General features: G+C 39.7%; 2 protein-coding genes and 1 long non-coding RNA gene across 3 annotated transcripts in view; all 3 read right to left on the bottom strand.

The window, feature by feature from the left end:
- LOC146489867 (uncharacterized) overlaps positions 1-17,629 on the bottom strand; it is a 127,618-nt gene extending 109,989 nt beyond the window's left edge. The window contains exons 1-2 of the long non-coding RNA XR_014866852.1: positions 17,210-17,629; positions 15,591-16,539 (exon numbers count right to left, since the gene is read on the bottom strand). This is a non-coding gene — a long non-coding RNA (uncharacterized LOC146489867). The remainder of the gene's footprint in view (positions 1-15,590; positions 16,540-17,209) is intronic.
- LOC146489869 (retinol dehydrogenase 8-like) lies at positions 6,027-10,104 on the bottom strand. Its single transcript, XM_085118137.1, has 3 exons — positions 9,834-10,104; positions 8,435-8,708; positions 6,027-7,686 (listed from the first exon to the last, which is right to left on the bottom strand). The coding sequence occupies exons 1-3, from the start codon at positions 10,099-10,101 to the stop codon at positions 7,353-7,355; spliced, it is 876 nt and encodes a 291-aa protein (XP_084974263.1). The 5' UTR covers positions 10,102-10,104; the 3' UTR covers positions 6,027-7,352.
- LOC146489868 (uncharacterized) lies at positions 10,639-14,859 on the bottom strand. Its single transcript, XM_085088304.1, has one exon. It carries the CDS (start codon positions 14,655-14,657, stop codon positions 13,422-13,424), a length of 1,236 nt encoding a protein of 411 aa, XP_084944430.1. The 5' UTR covers positions 14,658-14,859; the 3' UTR covers positions 10,639-13,421.
- Positions 17,630-18,585: the final 956 nt, after the last annotated feature.

Raw genomic sequence — 18,585 nt, 5'->3', positions numbered from 1 at the left:
GATAACAGAGCCGAAAGGCTTTCTCTGTTCTCCTTTCTCTGTTATCTTCAACAACCTAGCTCTCCGCTGTTCGCAATATTTTGGGGGTTTAAATGACAACCCTTAGCCTACATGTTCTGACTCTACAAGGTTCAGGAACTTAGTAGTTTTACTTAATCCCCGCACACTCTTAGGCAGAGGAATATTTTCGATGTTCCCCTTTAGGACTCGTTAGGGGTCCCATTTTTGGGAAGCATCAGCAAGGTCCGTGATACTTGTCTAAATCATAAACCAGGTACTGCGGCTCAGACAGGCTTGTGCAGTATACTTAAGACGATTGTGATCTACTGTTACAGTTTCGCAATCACATGAAGTAAAATATATATACTATACTTCGAGTAATAAGTTAAAATCCTATATAAGTGCAAAAGGTACTGCTCTAGCCGTATATATGTAATTTTGCACTGAATCTGGGTAGGTTAGTTTTTACCTGCTCATGCACTACTTACGAGCTATCTGCCCGTAAGCATTTTCCCTCCCTGCCCACCCTATGTTAGTAAGTGTTTCGTTGTAGGACAGCCATGTGTATTTACAAGCTATGGTATATCCCTTAGAGTGTTGTTAGGTTTATTTACCATTGGTTGTAATTTAATCTTTTATTTATTGTTGTAGTAGGTTGCGTTTTTACAGTGATTATTAAAGGCTATGTTAGTCCCAATCCTTTGCGTGCTTGGTCGTGTTGTTTAGAAAGAAAGGACTTCATGTAGCTGAGACATGTATATACTTAGTCCTGTATATACTCAGAGGACGTGTAACGGCGACATGTAGCGGAACAAGGTCAAATTTTGCCACGTTTGCTGTTGAACATGCATGGGATCATGTCTAGAATAGCCTCCCTTGTGTTGAAAAGCTCGCTCAGACTGCTCAACTAAGCAGAGAGGTAACAGGAATCTTTGTAGGTCTCGGCTTAATTCTCAAGAAGCTGGTTCTTCTCTACATCTATTCTACAATGACTCTAAAAGTATCCGGCCCTCAAATCACGCCTTACTTTATAGTAAACATATTTACAACTGTAATATCAAGCAAGGCCAGATGGTCCCTACCAGAAATAAGAATCAGTTTTGCCAAAATACACCAACAGGGAAGAACAACACAACTGTTCTAAGGAAATAGATAACAAGGGAAACCAATCAGGTTCGGATAAAATTGGTTAAGTGTTTGCCTTGATTTCAACCTTCGAGGACCTGAAAGAAGAAATCGCCCAATTTAAGGCGGCTTTTCAATCGCAGAAACGGGATTTGGAGAAGATGAAATCTACACTTGAAGCTTCCATGAATGCAAATCTAGCGCTTAAAAAAGAACTTGATGCCACGAAGAAAAAGCTGAAAGATGAAATCGAAGAGTCGAAACGATTAAGCGAAGAACTGGATGACCTAGAACAATATACAAGAAAAAACTCGCTTGAAATTCATGGAGTTCCTGCGAATGCTTATACCAGCACCGAAGAGGTATTTTTTAAAGCTAGGAGAAGCCGATTAAAGCGGAGGACATCGAGATTTCGCACAAGCTAAAGGCTCGTAACTCTCCAATAATCGCTAAATTCGTCAGCCACAAGGTGAAATCTAATTTATACAAAGAGCGTGTTAAGTTAAAGAATCTGAAAGTATCTGATCTCTTTCCAACAACGAGTTACGCCTCCTCAATCGGCGGAGAGAATCGTCTTTTTCTAAATGAAAATCTTACAGCATATCGTCGAAGTATCGTGAAGAGAGCTAATTACATGAGAAAGGAGGGACTATTACTTAGTGTGTGGACTATGGACGGAAAGGTATTTGTAAAAACGTCACCCTCAGGAGCACAGGTAAGAATTTACTGTGTAGAGGACTTGGATAATCTTTAAGTTTTATGGAGGGAAGATCTTGCTATAAGGACGCAGAGGGACACTCCTAATTAGAATTGAGTATCTTTTTTTTTTTTTTCTATTTGTTTGTTTTCCTAAGGTCAGTGGTCGTAAATCGAAATTTTTATTTTTTATTTTTTATTCATTGCTGCAGCTTTGGTATTTATGAATCCGATTGAGCATGAAAAAATGCAAATGTTTGTCGCTCAATGTTCGTGGTCTTAGGGACCCAACAAAGAGAAGGAGCATATTCTCTTATTTAAAAGATCAGGGAGCCTCTTTCAATTTTTTACAAGAAACCTATTCAGAGATTAACGATGAATCTGTTTGGAAAAATGAATGGGGAGGGCAAATTGTTTTTTCTCATGGGAGTCGTCATAGCAAAGGAGTGTGCATTTTGATTAACCCATCAGTGAATACAAAAATAGAGTTTTCTTTTTCTGACACCCATGGTAGAATAGCCTTAATTACAGTGAGCTTCACATGTTTTAGGCTGTCATTGTGTAACATTTATGCCCCAAACAATCCAAACGAGCAATTGCAATTTATACAAGAGCTTAATAATTGTTTGATCGACAAATCAGAACTTACAACGCTAATTATAGGGGGAGACTGGAACTGTACCTTGACAAAAAAAGACAAAAAAGGTGGATTGGCATGGAAAGCTACGAACTTTAGAAATGCAATTTTAATAACAATGGATATGTTTGATCTCATTGATATTCAAAGGGAACGATACCCCAACACAAACAAATTTTCTTATACATCAAAAGCTTTGAATGTAAAATCAAGGATTGATTTCTTTTTAGTATCGAAAGAGCTGAAAAAGTATGTTAAAACAGTAGACATCCAGGCTTCAATCGCTCCAGATCACAAAACAGTCTACATGTCACTAGATCTGCCAAAAAACACCTCGAGGGGGCCGGGGTTTTGGAAATTTAATAACACACTGCTGGACGACAAGGAATATGTTGAAAACATACGGAAGATATACCCGAAGTTACGAGAGAAACTTAAAAACGTGGAAGACAAACGGTTATTCTGGGAACTGTTAAAAATGGAGATCAGATCGGTTACCATTGCGTTCACAAAAGGAAAGTGTAAATTAATAAATAAGCGAGAATCTGAAGTAACGAAACTATTAGATGATTTAGACGTGAAAATTTGCCAAAGCAATGACCTACAAAACATAGATAGTGAATTAAAAATATATGAGGACTTAAAAAAGGATTCCAAACGATATACGAAAACAAAGGTAAAGCGGCAATGTTTCGGTCCAAATGCCGGTGGTTAGAAAAAGGAGAACGTCCGACTTCTTATTTCTTCAATCTGGAGAAAACAAATTATAACAATAAGACAATCTCCGAGCTTGAATTGGAAAACGGAGAATTTATATACAACGACAAAGAGATTTTGTCGGCAATAGAAGATTTCTACAGAGACCTTTACACATCAAAGATATCGGGAGCGCAGTCTGAGTTCGATCACTTCACTCAAAATTTAACGACACCTCAATTACTGAATGATGAACGAGATGAACTGGAAGGAATCCTAACATTTGAAGAATGTAAAGATACATTAAAGTCCTTTAGCAACAGAAAATCGCCTGGTGAAGATGGATTTACAGTCGAATTTTACAGATGCTTTTTTGATATCCTAGGAAACGATCTGGTGGATTCTTTGAACACTGCTCATGAGAAAGGTCAATTATCCATTTCCCAGCGTAGAGGTGTGATAACCTTAATTCCAAAAGAGGATGAATCCTTGGCAAATCTTAAAAATTGGAGACCAATCACCCTCTTAAATGTGGATTATAAAGTAGCAGCAAAGGCTATAGCTAAGAGAATTGAACCTTTATTACCTAAGTTGATACACTCGGACCAAACAGGGTTTGTAAAAGGTTGATACATCGGAGAGAATATAAGACTTATTAGTGATTTAATGGAACAAACAAAAAGGGATCAAACTACAGGGATTCTCCTTTCATTAGACTTTCGCAAAGCCTTTGATACTTTAGAATGGTCACTGATACAACATACTCTCAGGATTTATAACTTTGGGACAAACTTAAGGAGGTGGGTAGAGGTCTTCTACAAAGACATTGAAAGCGCAATCCTAAACAATGGTTTCGCTACTAACTGGATTTTAAACCCTCCGTGGGTGTGAGGCAAGGCTGCCCTTTATCTCCTTTTCTCTTTATTCTGACGGCAGAACTAATGTCCAACAAAATTAGGCAGTCTGACAATGTGAAAGGCATCAACCTCTGTAATCACGAAGTTAAATTGAGCCAGTTTGCAGACGACACTAATCTTTTCTGTGCAGACGTGGGTTCGGTTGAGGAGGCATTGATTATTTTTGGAGAATTTGGGAAAATATCTGGCTTACGTTTAAACATTGAAAAAACAAAGGCTATGTGGTTAGGCAAGTGGGCTAATAATCGTAATAAACCATTAAGTCTTAAGTGGGTTCATTGCCCGACCAGATTCCTTGGAATATATTTATCGTATGATTCTAAAGGTAATGATGAACTAAATTTTAAAATTAAAATCCAAAAACTCCAAACGAATCTTGATATTTGGAGATCCAGAGACTTATCACTGTTTGGAAGGGTTCTAATAATTAAAGCACTAGGGATCTCGTCTCTTGTTTACTCTATATCCAATATAGACGTTCCAAACGATGTCATAGATAATGTTAAAAGACGCCTTTTCTGGTTCTTATGGAAAAATAAGCGTGACAAAATTAGAAGAGCTGGACTTTACCAGGAATATGTCAAAGGTGGACTACGTATGGTTGATGTTGAGACAATGATAAAATCGTTACGTTTAGCTTGGATTCCTAGGCTTTTAAACTGTCAAAATCAGAATTGGAAGACGTTACCAGACTATTGTTTTAGAAAGAGAGGAGGTCTGAGATTCCTTCTTAACTGCAATTACAATGTCAAGTATTTACTCGATCTACCAAGGTTCTACAGAGAAATGCTCGAGTTTTTTAGGGAGCTAAGAACTCTTTATTCTACCAGGGACTTTCATGACACAATTTTGTTCAACAACAAGGATATCCTAATTGGTGGTGAACCCTTTTTTATTAAAGAGTGGTTCTTGAAAGGAGTACGAGAAATCAAAGACCTACTGAGAAGCGATGGTAGTTTCTTATCTTTCAATGACTTTCGAAGGAAATATGGCTTAACTAACACTAACTTTCTCCAATTCTATCAGGTCGTTAACGCTATACCAAAACACCTGGTCTCAAAATCAATATCAATGCAATATTCCGCCTTGGCTCATATCAACGATGTAACTTCTTTTCATCTTGGAAATGAGGTACGAATCAACCTTATGGAAGCGAAGGCGAAAGATTTCTATTGGCTCATAATTAATAAAACGTATAACGACAAGCATTCTGGTCCCCAACGTTGGGACACTACTCTCAATTTAGATGAAGAAAAATGGAGTGACATTTTCAGTTCCGTTCGGGATATCAGCAAGGAAAATAAAATGAAAGAATTTCACTTCAAGTTTATACACAGAATTATCGTTACGAAGAAAGAACTTCACAAATTCGGAATTGTAACAGATAATGAATGTATTTACTGCGGGGATCAGGACTCTATTGACCATACTTTCCTTGAATGCCACTTCACTCAGCGCTTCACTAGAACTTGTTTGTCTTGGTTTAATGATAACAATAACACAAACTTTACTCCAAACAAAGAAGAACTCTTATTTGGAATCTTTAATAACTCCATGCCATTATTAAAGAAATTTAATTACACACTCTTATTCATCAAGCGACATATATACACCAGGAAACTTAACGAAGAAGCATTGCTTCTCTCCGACTTTGTAAAAAAAATTAAATTTAAATACCGCATTGAAAAATTTCAAAGTTAATTTTAGCTGTCGAAAAACAATATGCTCCTTCTTTTACCTACATTAGCTTCAGCTAATTTCTTAAGTAATAGCTGCCGCGCTAATGCAACGGCTTATGCAGTTTGGTTTTGTGTGTACGTGTGTTTAGTATCTGCGTTTAAAATAAACTTCTGTCATATAGAATAGTGTAGCCTGCGAGCAAGCCCCCCACCCCCAAGCTAGAGAGCTTGCTCGCAGGCTAAGAATTGTAATACGGTAATATATTATCACAACTTTGTAATAATAGTAGCATTGTAGTTGTTGTATTACTTTTTTTCTTTTCTTTAACTATTTGAAAAGTGTAATAAGTATTTATGTAGTGAAATAAAGTTCTTCTTCATTAAAAAAAAAAAAAAAAAAAAAAAAAAAAAAAAAAAACCTTCGAGTAGGCCCAAGCCAAGGTTAAAGGAAGTAGGCAAAGCTGGCCACAACACAGCTGTTAACTCTCATCTTGGAACAACAGGAATTGTCAAGTGATCTGGACACTCTCTCTCAAAATTACCGAAAGGAAAGGAATGTCAACTGTATTCTAAAATAACAGTCGAAAATACACCCTTACATTAACTCCACAACATTTGGTCGACATGTCGGTTGGCGCATCTACCCGAACCGAAGTCGGTCGATTGTCGGCCAAGTGTCGACGGAATGTCGACTGATACGCGACACTCGGTCGACACTTTGGCGACAGTTCTTGAGCATTGCTCGACATGTCGGTCGAGAGTATAGGTCGGAAGTTGACCGATATATCAACGCCATATCGGTAGATAGTGCACCGATACTTGACTGCGACACTTTGTCCATACTTAGTCGCCAATTTGCCGATACTAAGCCTATAGTCGGTTGCCAGATACTCGCCCAAATGACTGACATAAATTGAGGGAGCCAGAAGCAAAGTGGGCCATCCCAAAATAAATAAATAATTAAATAAATAAATAAATAAATAAATAAATAAAAAAATAAATAATGAAAAAAGAACAACTGAAAATTGCAACAAAAATTCACCCCTACCAAACAATATTTTGTATTTCTTCAAATGTTCGCCTGGTTCGAGAAACACATTTTGATGTGTTGTTCTTCATTTACCAGGGGCAATTCGCAGTTTTCTGGGTTGGTCAACTTTCCTTCTAAGCATTTCAATTTGTCTTCAAAAAGCTGTTCAAGGACATTAACGAGCACAAGCAGATGCTGAAATCACATCATTATTTAAACACCGAGTTCTTTGTCACTGTTTAAATTATATTCGGCAAGTTTCAAATCAAGCACAGGTAAAAATATCACAGTTTTTGTTTTGTCAAGAGAATCATTGTTGTAAAACCTCCACTAGTTTGTCACTTGTTTGATCAGGTAATTTGCAATTCGATACCCTGACTAGCTGGCCACACAATGGCATTTGTTGGTTTGACATCTTCTGCAGTTTTGTGTTACCAATTTGAAAGGATAACTTCCTCAACTCCTCCTTAAATTTGTCGCTGTTACAGTTGGGTAAGAGGTTTCTTCGCGTAATGTACAATATTTATCGCTTGCATGAATAACATTTGTTCTTTATAGGGAGGTCCAGTATGTTACAGCTTTGCGAAATATAGTTTCTCTAATACCTCCTCAAGCTTGTCTCCTGTTCGATCACATAATTTCGAATCGACTTCTTCTATCCCATAATATTTGTTGGTCAGGTACCTAATGTGAGGTTGCTCCGTAGTTAGAATTTCTTTAATCGTCTCGGCGATCTCTTCGGATTTTTGTCCAACGTTCGCGGTCCAGTCAGTCATCCGGGCTATTACGGACTGCATGAGCTGGAGGGACTTTTGGTCAGCGGTTGTGAGGTCCACTTGATTTGCCATGTCTTTCAAGTTACTTATGAAGGAAGTAACAACTGGGCCAGGTTCGACCAATGAAATCCTGTAAAGAATGCAATGATCATTAATAACTGAAAAGGAATGGATTTTGGAAAGCAGAAATTCCCTATAAATGTTCAATACGCTTTATGATTATTACTGCGATTGGAAGTGAGCTGTAGATACACCAGTTTATGATTTCACCCAGCCACTCTACTAATGTGCGTTAAACGACCTCAGCACCAGTCAGACCTTACATCGGTCAGACCTCAACATCGGTCAGACCTCAACACCGGTCAGACCTCAACACTGGTCAGACCTCAACATCGCTCAGACCTCAACACCGGTCAGACCTCAACACTGGTTAGACCTCAACATCGGTCAGACCTCAACACCGGTCAGAACTCAACATCGGTCAGACCACAACATCGCTCAGACCTCAATACCGGTCAGACCTCAACACTGGTCAGCCCTCAACAACGGTCAGACCTCAACACCGGTCAGACCTCAACACTGGTTAGACCCCAACATCGGTCAGACCTCAACATCGCTCAGACCTCAACACCGGTCAGACCTAAACACCGGTCAGACCTCACCATCGGTCAGACCTCAACAACGGTCAGACCTCAACACTGGTCAGAGGTACTGACGCTTAATGTTAAAACATTGAACTGCTGCAAGATGCTGTCCAGAGCTGCATATATTTTAGTACTCTGATACTCGGCCATTGCGGATATTTTCGCTAAATTTAAACAATCTACACAACTACACCAGCGCTGTCACCCATAGTTAAACAAGCAGATCAGACTTACTTGACATTGAACTGTTTCAATACTGGAGCTAGAGACTCAGTCACCCCTCCCATAGCAAACTTAGCTGCAGTGTACATGTCATTGAACGGACCCCCCGTGACTCCAAATACACTGCTCACGTTAACAATGTAGCCATCCTGCCTCGCTTTCATGCTGGGGAGTACAGCCTTGATTAAACGAACGGCACCAAAGAAATTCACATCAAACATCTGTTTGATTTGCTCCATGGTCATGCATTCCAGCACTGTCACGCAACCAATGCCGGCGTTGTTAACTAAAAAGAGAAGCAAGAAAGCTATACAGTGCTGATGGAATTTTACTGCGCCAGGTCAACCCAGAGTAGAGTTCCCAGCACAAAATTAAAGATTGGGTCACAAATCTGGACCCCAGAACCCGCGCGCGTTTTACGCCAAAAGGAACGCAGCCTCTGGGGGACACTGGAATTATGCCAGCGAGAAGGGAAGGGTCAAGAGTTTTTAATCTGGATATAAGGATTGCCTATCGTATTTTGAATTATATTAACAAAAAAAGAACACAGTAACTTGAGTTACTTGAGTTACTTGTAACGCAGAGCCGGTCCGTTCCTGATCAAAACTTGAATCATGCTCGAGCTGCCGATAATTCTTCTTTTTTTTTCTTACTCGCATTCTACTCTCTTTTTAGTACTAAAATTCATCAAGACATTTTCAAGGTTTGCCTATCGGAACCCGGCACAAGCCGGCTAAACACAAGGACTGAGGTACATTCACGTTTATTTTAAACTTTTAATTTAAGTTCAAAGTAATTGTAAGAATGCTAATATTCCTTACAATACTTCACTCTAAATAGAATACCAAAAGTATAGTCTTCTGCAATCACACGAGACAGAATAAAATTCAAGATCTGTCACACAAACAGGGACAAACACAAAGAGTTTCATATGAAGAGGCTACTACGCGCAGAATTTCAAACCCTTACATATTGCATCCGTTTCTCATCACACTTCAAAATGAGCCTAGTTTGCTTCCCTTTTGTACATCGCGAGGTTGAAAATAAAAGCGCACCTCCACCAAGGGTCTCGTATAGAATACCAATTCCCCCCTGGGGGAGTGGGAAGGGAGGAAAACTTGTGAATCGAATAATTATTTCTTAGTGTGGGCGGCCAACGAGAAAGGACTAAAACCTGTACAATTCGTGTCGGTTTGACAAGTACTAGAAAGATATATTATTTTACACCTCTACAATGTAAACCAATGCTAGGAAACGAATATAGAACTCGCGTAGGAAAGAATCAGCAGTGAGTCCTGCAGTAATTGAAGAGAGGAGTCGAACAACGGCAATATTCTCCCTGGCCGCCGGGCATATTATAAAATATGAGCACTGAAATAAACAGATTTAAAATTAGAATTAAGTTACTTACTCAGAACATCAATTTTCCCTTCTTTCGTAAAAATCTCTTGCACAAGGCTGTCGACAGATTCATCCGAACTAACATCCATTCGTTTGATGATGAGTGTATCACCCAGCTGGTCCTTTCCCTGCTCTTCCAGCGCCGTCCTCTTATCGAGGTTTCTCATGGTAGCGTAGACTCTATAGCTTTTCTGAGCATCTTTCGCTAACAACAGTGCAGTGTAAAAACCGATGCCAGTGGAACAGCCCGAGATGAGCACAATCCGCGGTGCAGCCATCGTCTGAGAATATCGAAAATATTTCTTTGGTTGCTGTTCAACGTTCTGACACCCAGTGATGCCGCAGTGACGTGCCATAGGAGCACTTAATTAATATCCAAATCTATTGTCATAAAGTCATTTGAGGCAAACAAAAGATGCCGTCAGATCAGGTCAACGTATTTTTTAATTGTAATATTCCGTCCAAGCAAAGTGTAAAATCAGGACTGGATTCTGGACTGGACTCTGAACTCTGAGAAATACATATAATCGAAACATCTTCGGAAACCTTCGGCAATCTTCGGTTAACTTCAGAAATTGTAAAAAATGTTCGTATGACCTTAAGACGGTCTTCGGGAAATACTCGCAAATCTTCAGAAAATCACCAGATTTTTATTTTTTTTTATTTTATTTTGTTGGTTGTACTATAAATAAATAATCGCACGACCTTCTAGTAAGTGCAATTCTGAGAACTTTCAAATCATCAATATTACTCTTACGAGATACAATCTGTAACAGACATGTAATAAAAACGAATAAAGTTCTATACGAACGTTTTTGACCATTTTCCGAAGTTTGCCGAAGATTTCCGAAGGTTTCCTGAGGTTGTTTAGATCATATGTATATCTCAGAGTCCAGAGTCCAGAGTCCAGTCCAGATTTTAGATTATGCTGCAAATGGAAAAATGTTATTATTAAAATGAGCACTTGCTAATTACATCGTTGAAAAGTTTTTGATTAAAGGGAGAGCAACAATACAACAACAACTTCAGCTTGAACTCTTTATTTCAGTCGGAACTTTGAAGTTATTAATACTTTCAGAGGACTGTCCCACAGGTAGCAGTTGCTAATCTAGGCAGGACAGCCATACATCAAATGGAAAAAAAATGTATATATATATATATTTTTGTAGTATGCAAAACGAAATGAAGTAAAACTGACAGTTAAGGAGGATTACAAAAAATAGTTATTAGAGTAACAAGTAGATCTAACAAATTTTAGAAAACAGAGAAAAGACGAGACTCTCTCCAGTCAGCTTTTAGCACAAACGTTCAGTGTATTGTATGAATGAATGCTAGAGGTTTTTCCAAATAAATCTAATACGTACAGTGAACGGATACCCCGATAATGCGGACAGCAGCTACATTCCCGGCAAAAATAAATTACAGACATTTGACTGAAATAAAATCCTGCTGTTGCTATTACGGACTCGCGCTATTAAGGACATTAATAAGGGCCTCTTCATATGATCCCGGTTACCGGGATGGCTCGGTAAGCGGGAGGAATTTTGCAGTCCGTTCACATGGGAAATTTCATCCCGGTTACCGAGATGAAAAGTGGTGACGCGGTCAATCGAGCGTGACATTTACCGAACAAGCCCGGCAAGAATTTTTCATTTTTATCGGTTATACAAACCTCAAAAGTATTATATCTTTATCTCTACTACGAAATGGAATTATTTTGAACTAGAACATCTCAGAAATGAGCCGTAATAATCAAATATATCCGTTCTAAGAAGCGAATGTTTGGTTATAGACTTCATCCCGGTAACCGGGATACCGTGTTCATATGAGAAAATTTTCGTCCCGGACTCCCGAGATCTCGGTAACCGGGCTGGCCCGCCTTCTCATATGAACACATCGAATTTTTTTTTTACAAAAGAAATAGGAATGAGGCGAGATCTCGGTAAGCGGGCTAGCCCGGTCAACCGGGATCATATGAAGAGGCCCTAACTCGCGGTCCCGAAGGATGTTAACTGTATAATATACCTTATTAATATTGGAATCACACACGCGTTGTTAAACAAAAATTTTGAATAGCTACGCATTTTCAGTGTGTATTTCCATATTTATACATGGCAGTACCTATAAAGTTCTAAACGAAAACAAATTCTAAATACATGTAAATTACATGTATCATCGATTGTCTACTACACATATTGAATCTTAACAAAAACAGCAGTAGATCGGATCCACAGACAACTGTTGAGACGAAAAAAAATTTTAGAAATCGTTTTAACTCACCAAAATGGTGATACTTATTCACTGGCTTATTTCATTGAAGAATATCTTACGAATGTTGTTTTAACGAAGAAAAGAAAAGAATAAAATACAAGGAACCGCAAAGGAAAATGCTGCAGAAATACACAGGATCTGCTAGCATCTAAGTTTCAAATATGTAGGTTCAGTGCTTTCCACAATGATATGACTCTATGCCTGTAACTCGGCTGATTCTTTCAGCCATATTGTTAGACAGGTAGAGGCATTACTGACCAAAATAACACACATTAGCCTCCTTCTTAGGCTCCTTAGAAAGGAAAGACGATCTTACATGCATCCAGTCCTCTCTCTCTCCTCTTCTTTTTCTTAGTACAGTTAACTCCCTTTATTGCGGTCACCTTCGGGACTGCAAGTTAGTGCCCTTAATAGCAAGAGTCCGCCGTAAAAGCAGGAATGTATTTCAGTAAAACGTCTGTAATTTATTTTTGCCCGGGGAATTTGCTGTCCATATTACCAGGGTGTCCGTAATAGCGAGGTGTCCGCAAGGCGAGAGTTGACTGTAGAACACTGAGACAGGAAAAAATAGAGCGAGTGATGCTTGCCATCTACACACATGTCATTCACGGCTTGGGACTGAGATGACCGGAGAGAATTCTATCATGCCAGGATCATATTTTCTCGGGGTGGCCCAAATTCACTATCCTTTTTTATCCCCTGGCCGGTAATAAAAAGGTTGGCTGGCAAATCTTTAATACAGATGTAGTATCTCTTGTATGGTTCGGGAAACATGCAGAGGTGAACGAAATCACTGTTTTAAGAAGTTTGTATTAACAGGTTCTTAAGCAAGATCCTGAAGATTAGATGGCTAGACTATCTCAAACGAAGACGGCTCTAGCAGAGGACGGGTCAAATTTGTATAGAAGGGACTATCAGGAGGAGGAAGTGGAAGTGGATTGGACACACTCTTCGTAAACATGCACAGACTTACTTTGAATGGAACCCTCAGGGTTCCATGCAGGAGAAGAGGATGCCCAAAACAGTCCTAGAGACGTACCTTCTAGATGAATTATGAAGGAATAACCTGTCATGAACTGATGTCCGGGGGATGGCAAAGAACACAGTTAGTTGGTGGGCTACGGTTGGCACCCTATACTCCGCTTAGAGTAAAAATAGCAATTCCTATCATATTTTTCGGCCGAATAAAATATCCTATATGGTACCGCCATGATTCTTGAACAATTACTCCATTCAGTTAACAAATGTACGCGGTAAAATGGTTATCACATAAGACTTCTATATCAAACAATTGAACACTTGATGAATTTGGAACCGTGGCGGGGAGCTATACATTCCACAACTGTTCCTTCAAGAAGTCCCTCAAGTCCTCACCATGACTGTTCTGATCTCGAACGGGCAACGCACTGTCATTGTCACGGTCAAGTTTATTCCACACATCTCCAGCGTTTATGCAAAAATTGTGAAGAACACAGCAGGCGGTGATAACGTGATTAGTAAAAGCAAAACTGCTATCAAGTCGTTTCTGGAGAATTTGCCAACGCCCTTTCAGTACACCAAACGCACACTCGATTAATTCCCGGGCACTAGAAAGTTGCTTGTTAAAATTGATCTCCAATGGGTCATTCGTGGACACGTGGTAAGGTTTTAGCAGCCAGGGAAAGAGAGGGTAAGCACTGCTGCCCACTAACACAGGTCTGACATCTCTTCCCCCAAACTTTACAGACTGTTCAGTTAGCAACTCACCACCCATTATTCGCTGGTATAAAGAGCTGTTTGTTAGGACTCTTGATTCAGGCATGCTACCGGGAAATCCTGTAGCAACGTCAAGGAATCGCTTTTCTCCGTCCGCTACAGCTTGAACAACAACGTCATGCTGATCTAATCGACTGAAATAATCTGCTCCAGTCTCAGTGGGGTTTTTAATCTGGATATGAGTAACATCAATCGCTCCTACGATGTTTGGAAGATTTGTGAATCCTTCAAAAGTTTGTCGAGTAGCAAATATTTCTTGGTTAGTCGACGGAAACTTGATGTATTCTTCTTTTATTCCACATAAGGCGTCGACAACATCTTGAACTGCCTCGTACACGGTAGTTTTTCCCACGTTGAACTTGAAACTTGTTGTCACATACGAGATACCATGGGCCAAGCGGTACAATCCAATCGCTAAGATTTTCTCTGGGGTAACGCAATCACGCATGTAAGTATTCTGTCTCGTGAGTCGTGGACGAAGTATGTTTAAAAGCATTGTGAAAGTGTTTCTGCTTATACAGAGCTGTCGCCGAAAATAATCGTCAGGAATTGTTTGATCAAAGTAGTGTATGTCGAACCAGGACTGATGGGGTCTTGGCAAAACCCAGGAACGAAGAATTCGACGGCCACGAGATTTTCGCCTTCTTTGCCTTCGATGTTGATTCCAGATGAGAGTGAGTTGAAGTTGAAGTGCTCGTGTTTGTATTAGGCTCGCCAGAAGAGCAGCTCTTTGCATATCGTGAACAGTTATCATGTTAAGCAAGAAGAAGTAGAAGGCAAAGAACATCGCAGATCGACGGTGATTCATGGCTTCGTGAGCGCGTTATACTAGTGTGACAACAATAACGTGATTTGATACTAATGACATGTGAATTAATTGAGGTTGATGTTTAAACATTAACGGAGTACAATGCTGGCAACTCAGTTGAGTCCAGCCTCTCATACGCAGACGTATTTCCGGCTGTCGCTTCTCTCCGCCGAGAAGCGACAGCCGGAAATATGTCTGCGAAAATAGTGCAACAAGAGGAAATAAAAGGAGTCAGTTGAACCAGGAGCTGAAGAACTTTGTCATCAGTGCAACACGCAATGTTAGTCAAATACTTGAAATAATCAAATGAAATGAAAGGATCTGATAAGTTTTTAAGTTATCTTAAGAATTAGTTAACGAATCAATAATTAGCTATGAATAGCTTTTGCAATACTGTATTTGTTATAGTCATGCAAATAAAGCTTGTTGTTGTTGTTGATAAGTTATGATTGCGAGCGCCGTTGAATGGAAACGGAATGGAGAAACGCCTCACTCTCTAGTAGAGCAAGAGAAACATTTCTATTGTTTAGAGAAAAGAACTGTAAATTAAATGAAAACAATCACCCATACTGAAAAAAGAGATGGAAAAATTATTTTAGACATTACACTCTTTTCTTTTGATAAGAATTTGTTTAAGTAAGAATATCGAGGCTGGAATTTGCGAAATTATAAGAATATTTTAAGAATAATGCAACAGTGCCCATCTTCCCCCCCCCCCCCCCCCCCAGGGCTGACCCCCGGGAATTAGGATTTTTTGAAAATAAACTGGCAAATACCCCACCTACTACTTGTCCCCTGGTGCCAAGGTGGCGCATAGGGCCTCCAAATACCCCACCGCCGGGACAAAAAAGTTGTTCAAATGCCCCGGGGTGGTAGTTCAAACATGACAAAAATGTTTTATTTTCTTCGTTTCTCCTCTTACTTTCAGTAAACTCTAAGCTAATTCAGGCCAAATTAAGTCCTAGCTGGGTCTTGTTTCCCGTGGTTAGTGCAAAAATGGGTCATTCTACAGCTCTAGTGTCCCATTTTATGTCCTATCTAGACGTATTCCATAAGAAACTTACACTATTTGCCGATGAATTTGTCAAACGGAAGCGACAATGCTGTAGGGTGAAAAAAGTGAGATGGCCAATGCCCTGGGGTAATTTGGGTGGAAGGCTAATGCCCGACCCCCGGGATGGACAGTGTGGGAAAATGCCCCACTATTGCCCGGGGGGAGGGGGATGATGAGCTTAGGTGAAGAAAAAAATGTATGCTAATGAGCTTACGGTGAGTTGAAATCACCAGTGGCTTATCATTAACTGCAACAAGAGAAACCGTTTTGCACCTTTGCGTGTTATAATTCACGGTCGGAATGGTCTTTTTTCACACGTGCGGAGTTCCAGCAGTCACGCAGAGAGAAACAGATTCCCAGACATCGTGGTTTGTGCAGATCGAACGCGCGAGGAATGCTTTCGTTTTATCCACGTGAACGGTAACCAGTAACGAAGGTTCTTACCCTTTTTGTAAGACATGGTTCTTTTGCTCGAATAGTAACTCCAGGGCACAGACTTAATATAATATGAACCACTCAAAATAGGCAACTGGGCGATTTAGCATTTTAAAAGAACATCGAATCAAAGAACAAACGCAAACAATTCATGCCAAAAGCAGTAGAATCGCGGCACAGAGTTTAGGACATTTATTTACCGCACAAAATGTAACAATATTTATTGTAGCACAAGCCGCGCTAGACATTGTGTTTTTGTGAACGTTGTGATCACATTAAACAAAATTCGGAGTATTTTTTCCACAAGAAAAAAAGAAAGAAAGAAAAGTGATACAATTGTACATTGATGATACAAAGCAAGTGATCGTCTCCGCGCGTTGCATTCGATCGTCCCTAAAATGGAAGAAAAAAGGAATAGTTGATAAACTGGAGTGCGAGGTTGGTATTCCTCTCATAAAGAGTTACAAAGAATTGGGACTACAAAGCAGTGTTACTGTATACTACATTTGTACTCGACAGAGCAGCTATGCGCAATGCAGAAGCAAAATATTACAAAGCAGAATATTACAGTAAGCTAGATTAATATCCTGCCCGACAGATAACAACAGCTCACTGAAAAGAAAGCTGACTACCCAAGTAGAGCAGAATTGGTTATTGCGATATTAATTAGTGGAAGCAGAGAATTCTGCTCGATAAGCTAAAGCAGAACCTAAGTTAGTGTTCATAGCGCGAGGTTAGCCGGTTAATGTTCTGCTCGACAGATAACAACAGCTTAATAAAGAACTGACTACCCAAGTAAAGCAGTTTGCTCAACAGATAACAACAGTTCTGGGAAGAACTGACTACCCAAGTAAAGCAGTCTGCTCGACAGATAACAACAGTTCAATAAAAACTGACTACCCAAGTAAAGCAGAACAGGATTAATATCGCGCGGTGATGGTTGAATTAATGTGGCGCGCGGTAGATAAAAACAGTGCAGTCAATAAATAGCTATGCAATACAATAAGTTCAAAAAACAGAATCTTAAAATTGATATAGCCTATTTACAAATTTCACTACTCACCAATGCCTTGCCTTGCTTTTATATGATCGTGAATCCATGTCGAATACGCGCGAGTTTCCCAACCTCGATCAGTTTCCCGCCATAATAACAAAGATTCAACAAGACTTCGACTCTCGGCAATGGTCTGAAGAGGTACATCCTTCCAAAATATCGTTCTAATTCCTAAACTTATACGTTGCTTTTCGACATTTCAATCCTATGATACTTGCGTTAAATGCTGAGAGGAAATTTGTTAGCCAAATTCAAAGACAGACAAAGCTGGGTCAATTCACACTAATACAACTCAATTTCAGAAGTACATTATTTTATCGAAGCTGGCGTCGATTTATCTGAGCATCGCAATCCCAGGTGAAGAAAATAAAAACGAATGACCCAAGAACTATTTTCCTCGGCTTTATGGTAGATACAACTTACCAAGTCGAATATGCATGTGTAAAGGTCAATCCCCGAGCAGAGGAAGTGGTCTGCTGTTATTCAATAAATGAAATTGCTGCCCGCCGCAATTATCGATAAATACAAAAAAATTCCATTCCTTTGTGACAGTCTGGGCTGGGAAATGTTATGAAAACGAAGGCAAACCAATGGCAAAATCGGCAGTTGACCGTGGAAAATCATACAATACCACTCCGGAAAACACTGCGCGTCGCAAGGCACAAGTTTGTCTCGAAAGCGCAAGATGAAACTGTGGCTGTTTCATGTTACATTTCCAGGCATACGATGACACCTCGCGTACAATATTAAGAGGACCCCTGGGTGGAATTTTTTTCCTGCTCAAAGCTGCTCACGGCGGCGGGGTCAGAACAATAGACAAAGGAGAAGTCTTTCTCAGACCATGACAGCCATAAGTATTAAAACACAAATATATCTCTTCGTGTTTTAATACATAATTTTACAAGATTATGCCCATGAAAAATATTCAAGCCGAGACACCGGTAAAACCAATAAGAATGACTCAACTGAACAGAGGCATGGTGGGAACGAACAGACGGAACGACCTAACAAATGAGATCACATAGACCACCGAATGACAAACATAATAACCAGACAGTTAGTCATGCGGATTCGCGATGAAAAAAACGAATGACTCAACCGAGTGCCAGCCCAACCATACTCAAGTGGCACGCCTGAGGTTGAAACGCCCGCTGATTTTGTTTTCAACAAGAAGCTGGTTCAACTTATTATTATTATTTCTCCTGGAAGAACGGGTGACAAAGGCAATTAGACGGTTGCATACGTGGTCTGTTGCGCACAAAATTGGTCGGAATCTCAAAAAGGGGGCGGCACAAATACAGGCAACATGAGATGGAAAGTCGAAGGCAAAGCATACATTGTGCTCCATGGCAGTTCCCTGTTTCGATCATTAAAACCCAAGAATT

The sequence above is a fragment of the Pavona decussata genome, unplaced genomic scaffold (genome assembly GCF_977016875.1).
Source record: "Pavona decussata unplaced genomic scaffold, jaPavDecu1.1 SCAFFOLD_2, whole genome shotgun sequence".
NCBI classification, from domain to species: Eukaryota; Metazoa; Cnidaria; class Anthozoa; order Scleractinia; family Agariciidae; genus Pavona; species Pavona decussata.
This window is presented reverse-complemented; position numbering and strand designations above follow the sequence as displayed.

Excerpts from the sequence above, each read along its gene's own strand:
- LOC146489869 (XM_085118137.1), bottom strand. The coding sequence starts at position 10,101 with ATGGCTGCACCGCGGATTGTGCTCATCTCGGGCTGTTCCACTGGCATC. Across the intron at positions 8,709-9,833 it reads AGGGAAAATTGATGTTCTGA|TTAACAACGCCGGCATTGGT; the intron begins GTAAGTAACTTA and ends TTCTCTTTTTAG. Across the intron at positions 7,687-8,434 it reads TTGAAACAGTTCAATGTCAA|GATTTCATTGGTCGAACCTG; the intron begins GTAAGTCTGATC and ends CATTCTTTACAG.
- LOC146489868 (XM_085088304.1), bottom strand. The coding sequence starts at position 14,657 with ATGAATCACCGTCGATCTGCGATGTTCTTTGCCTTCTACTTCTTCTTG.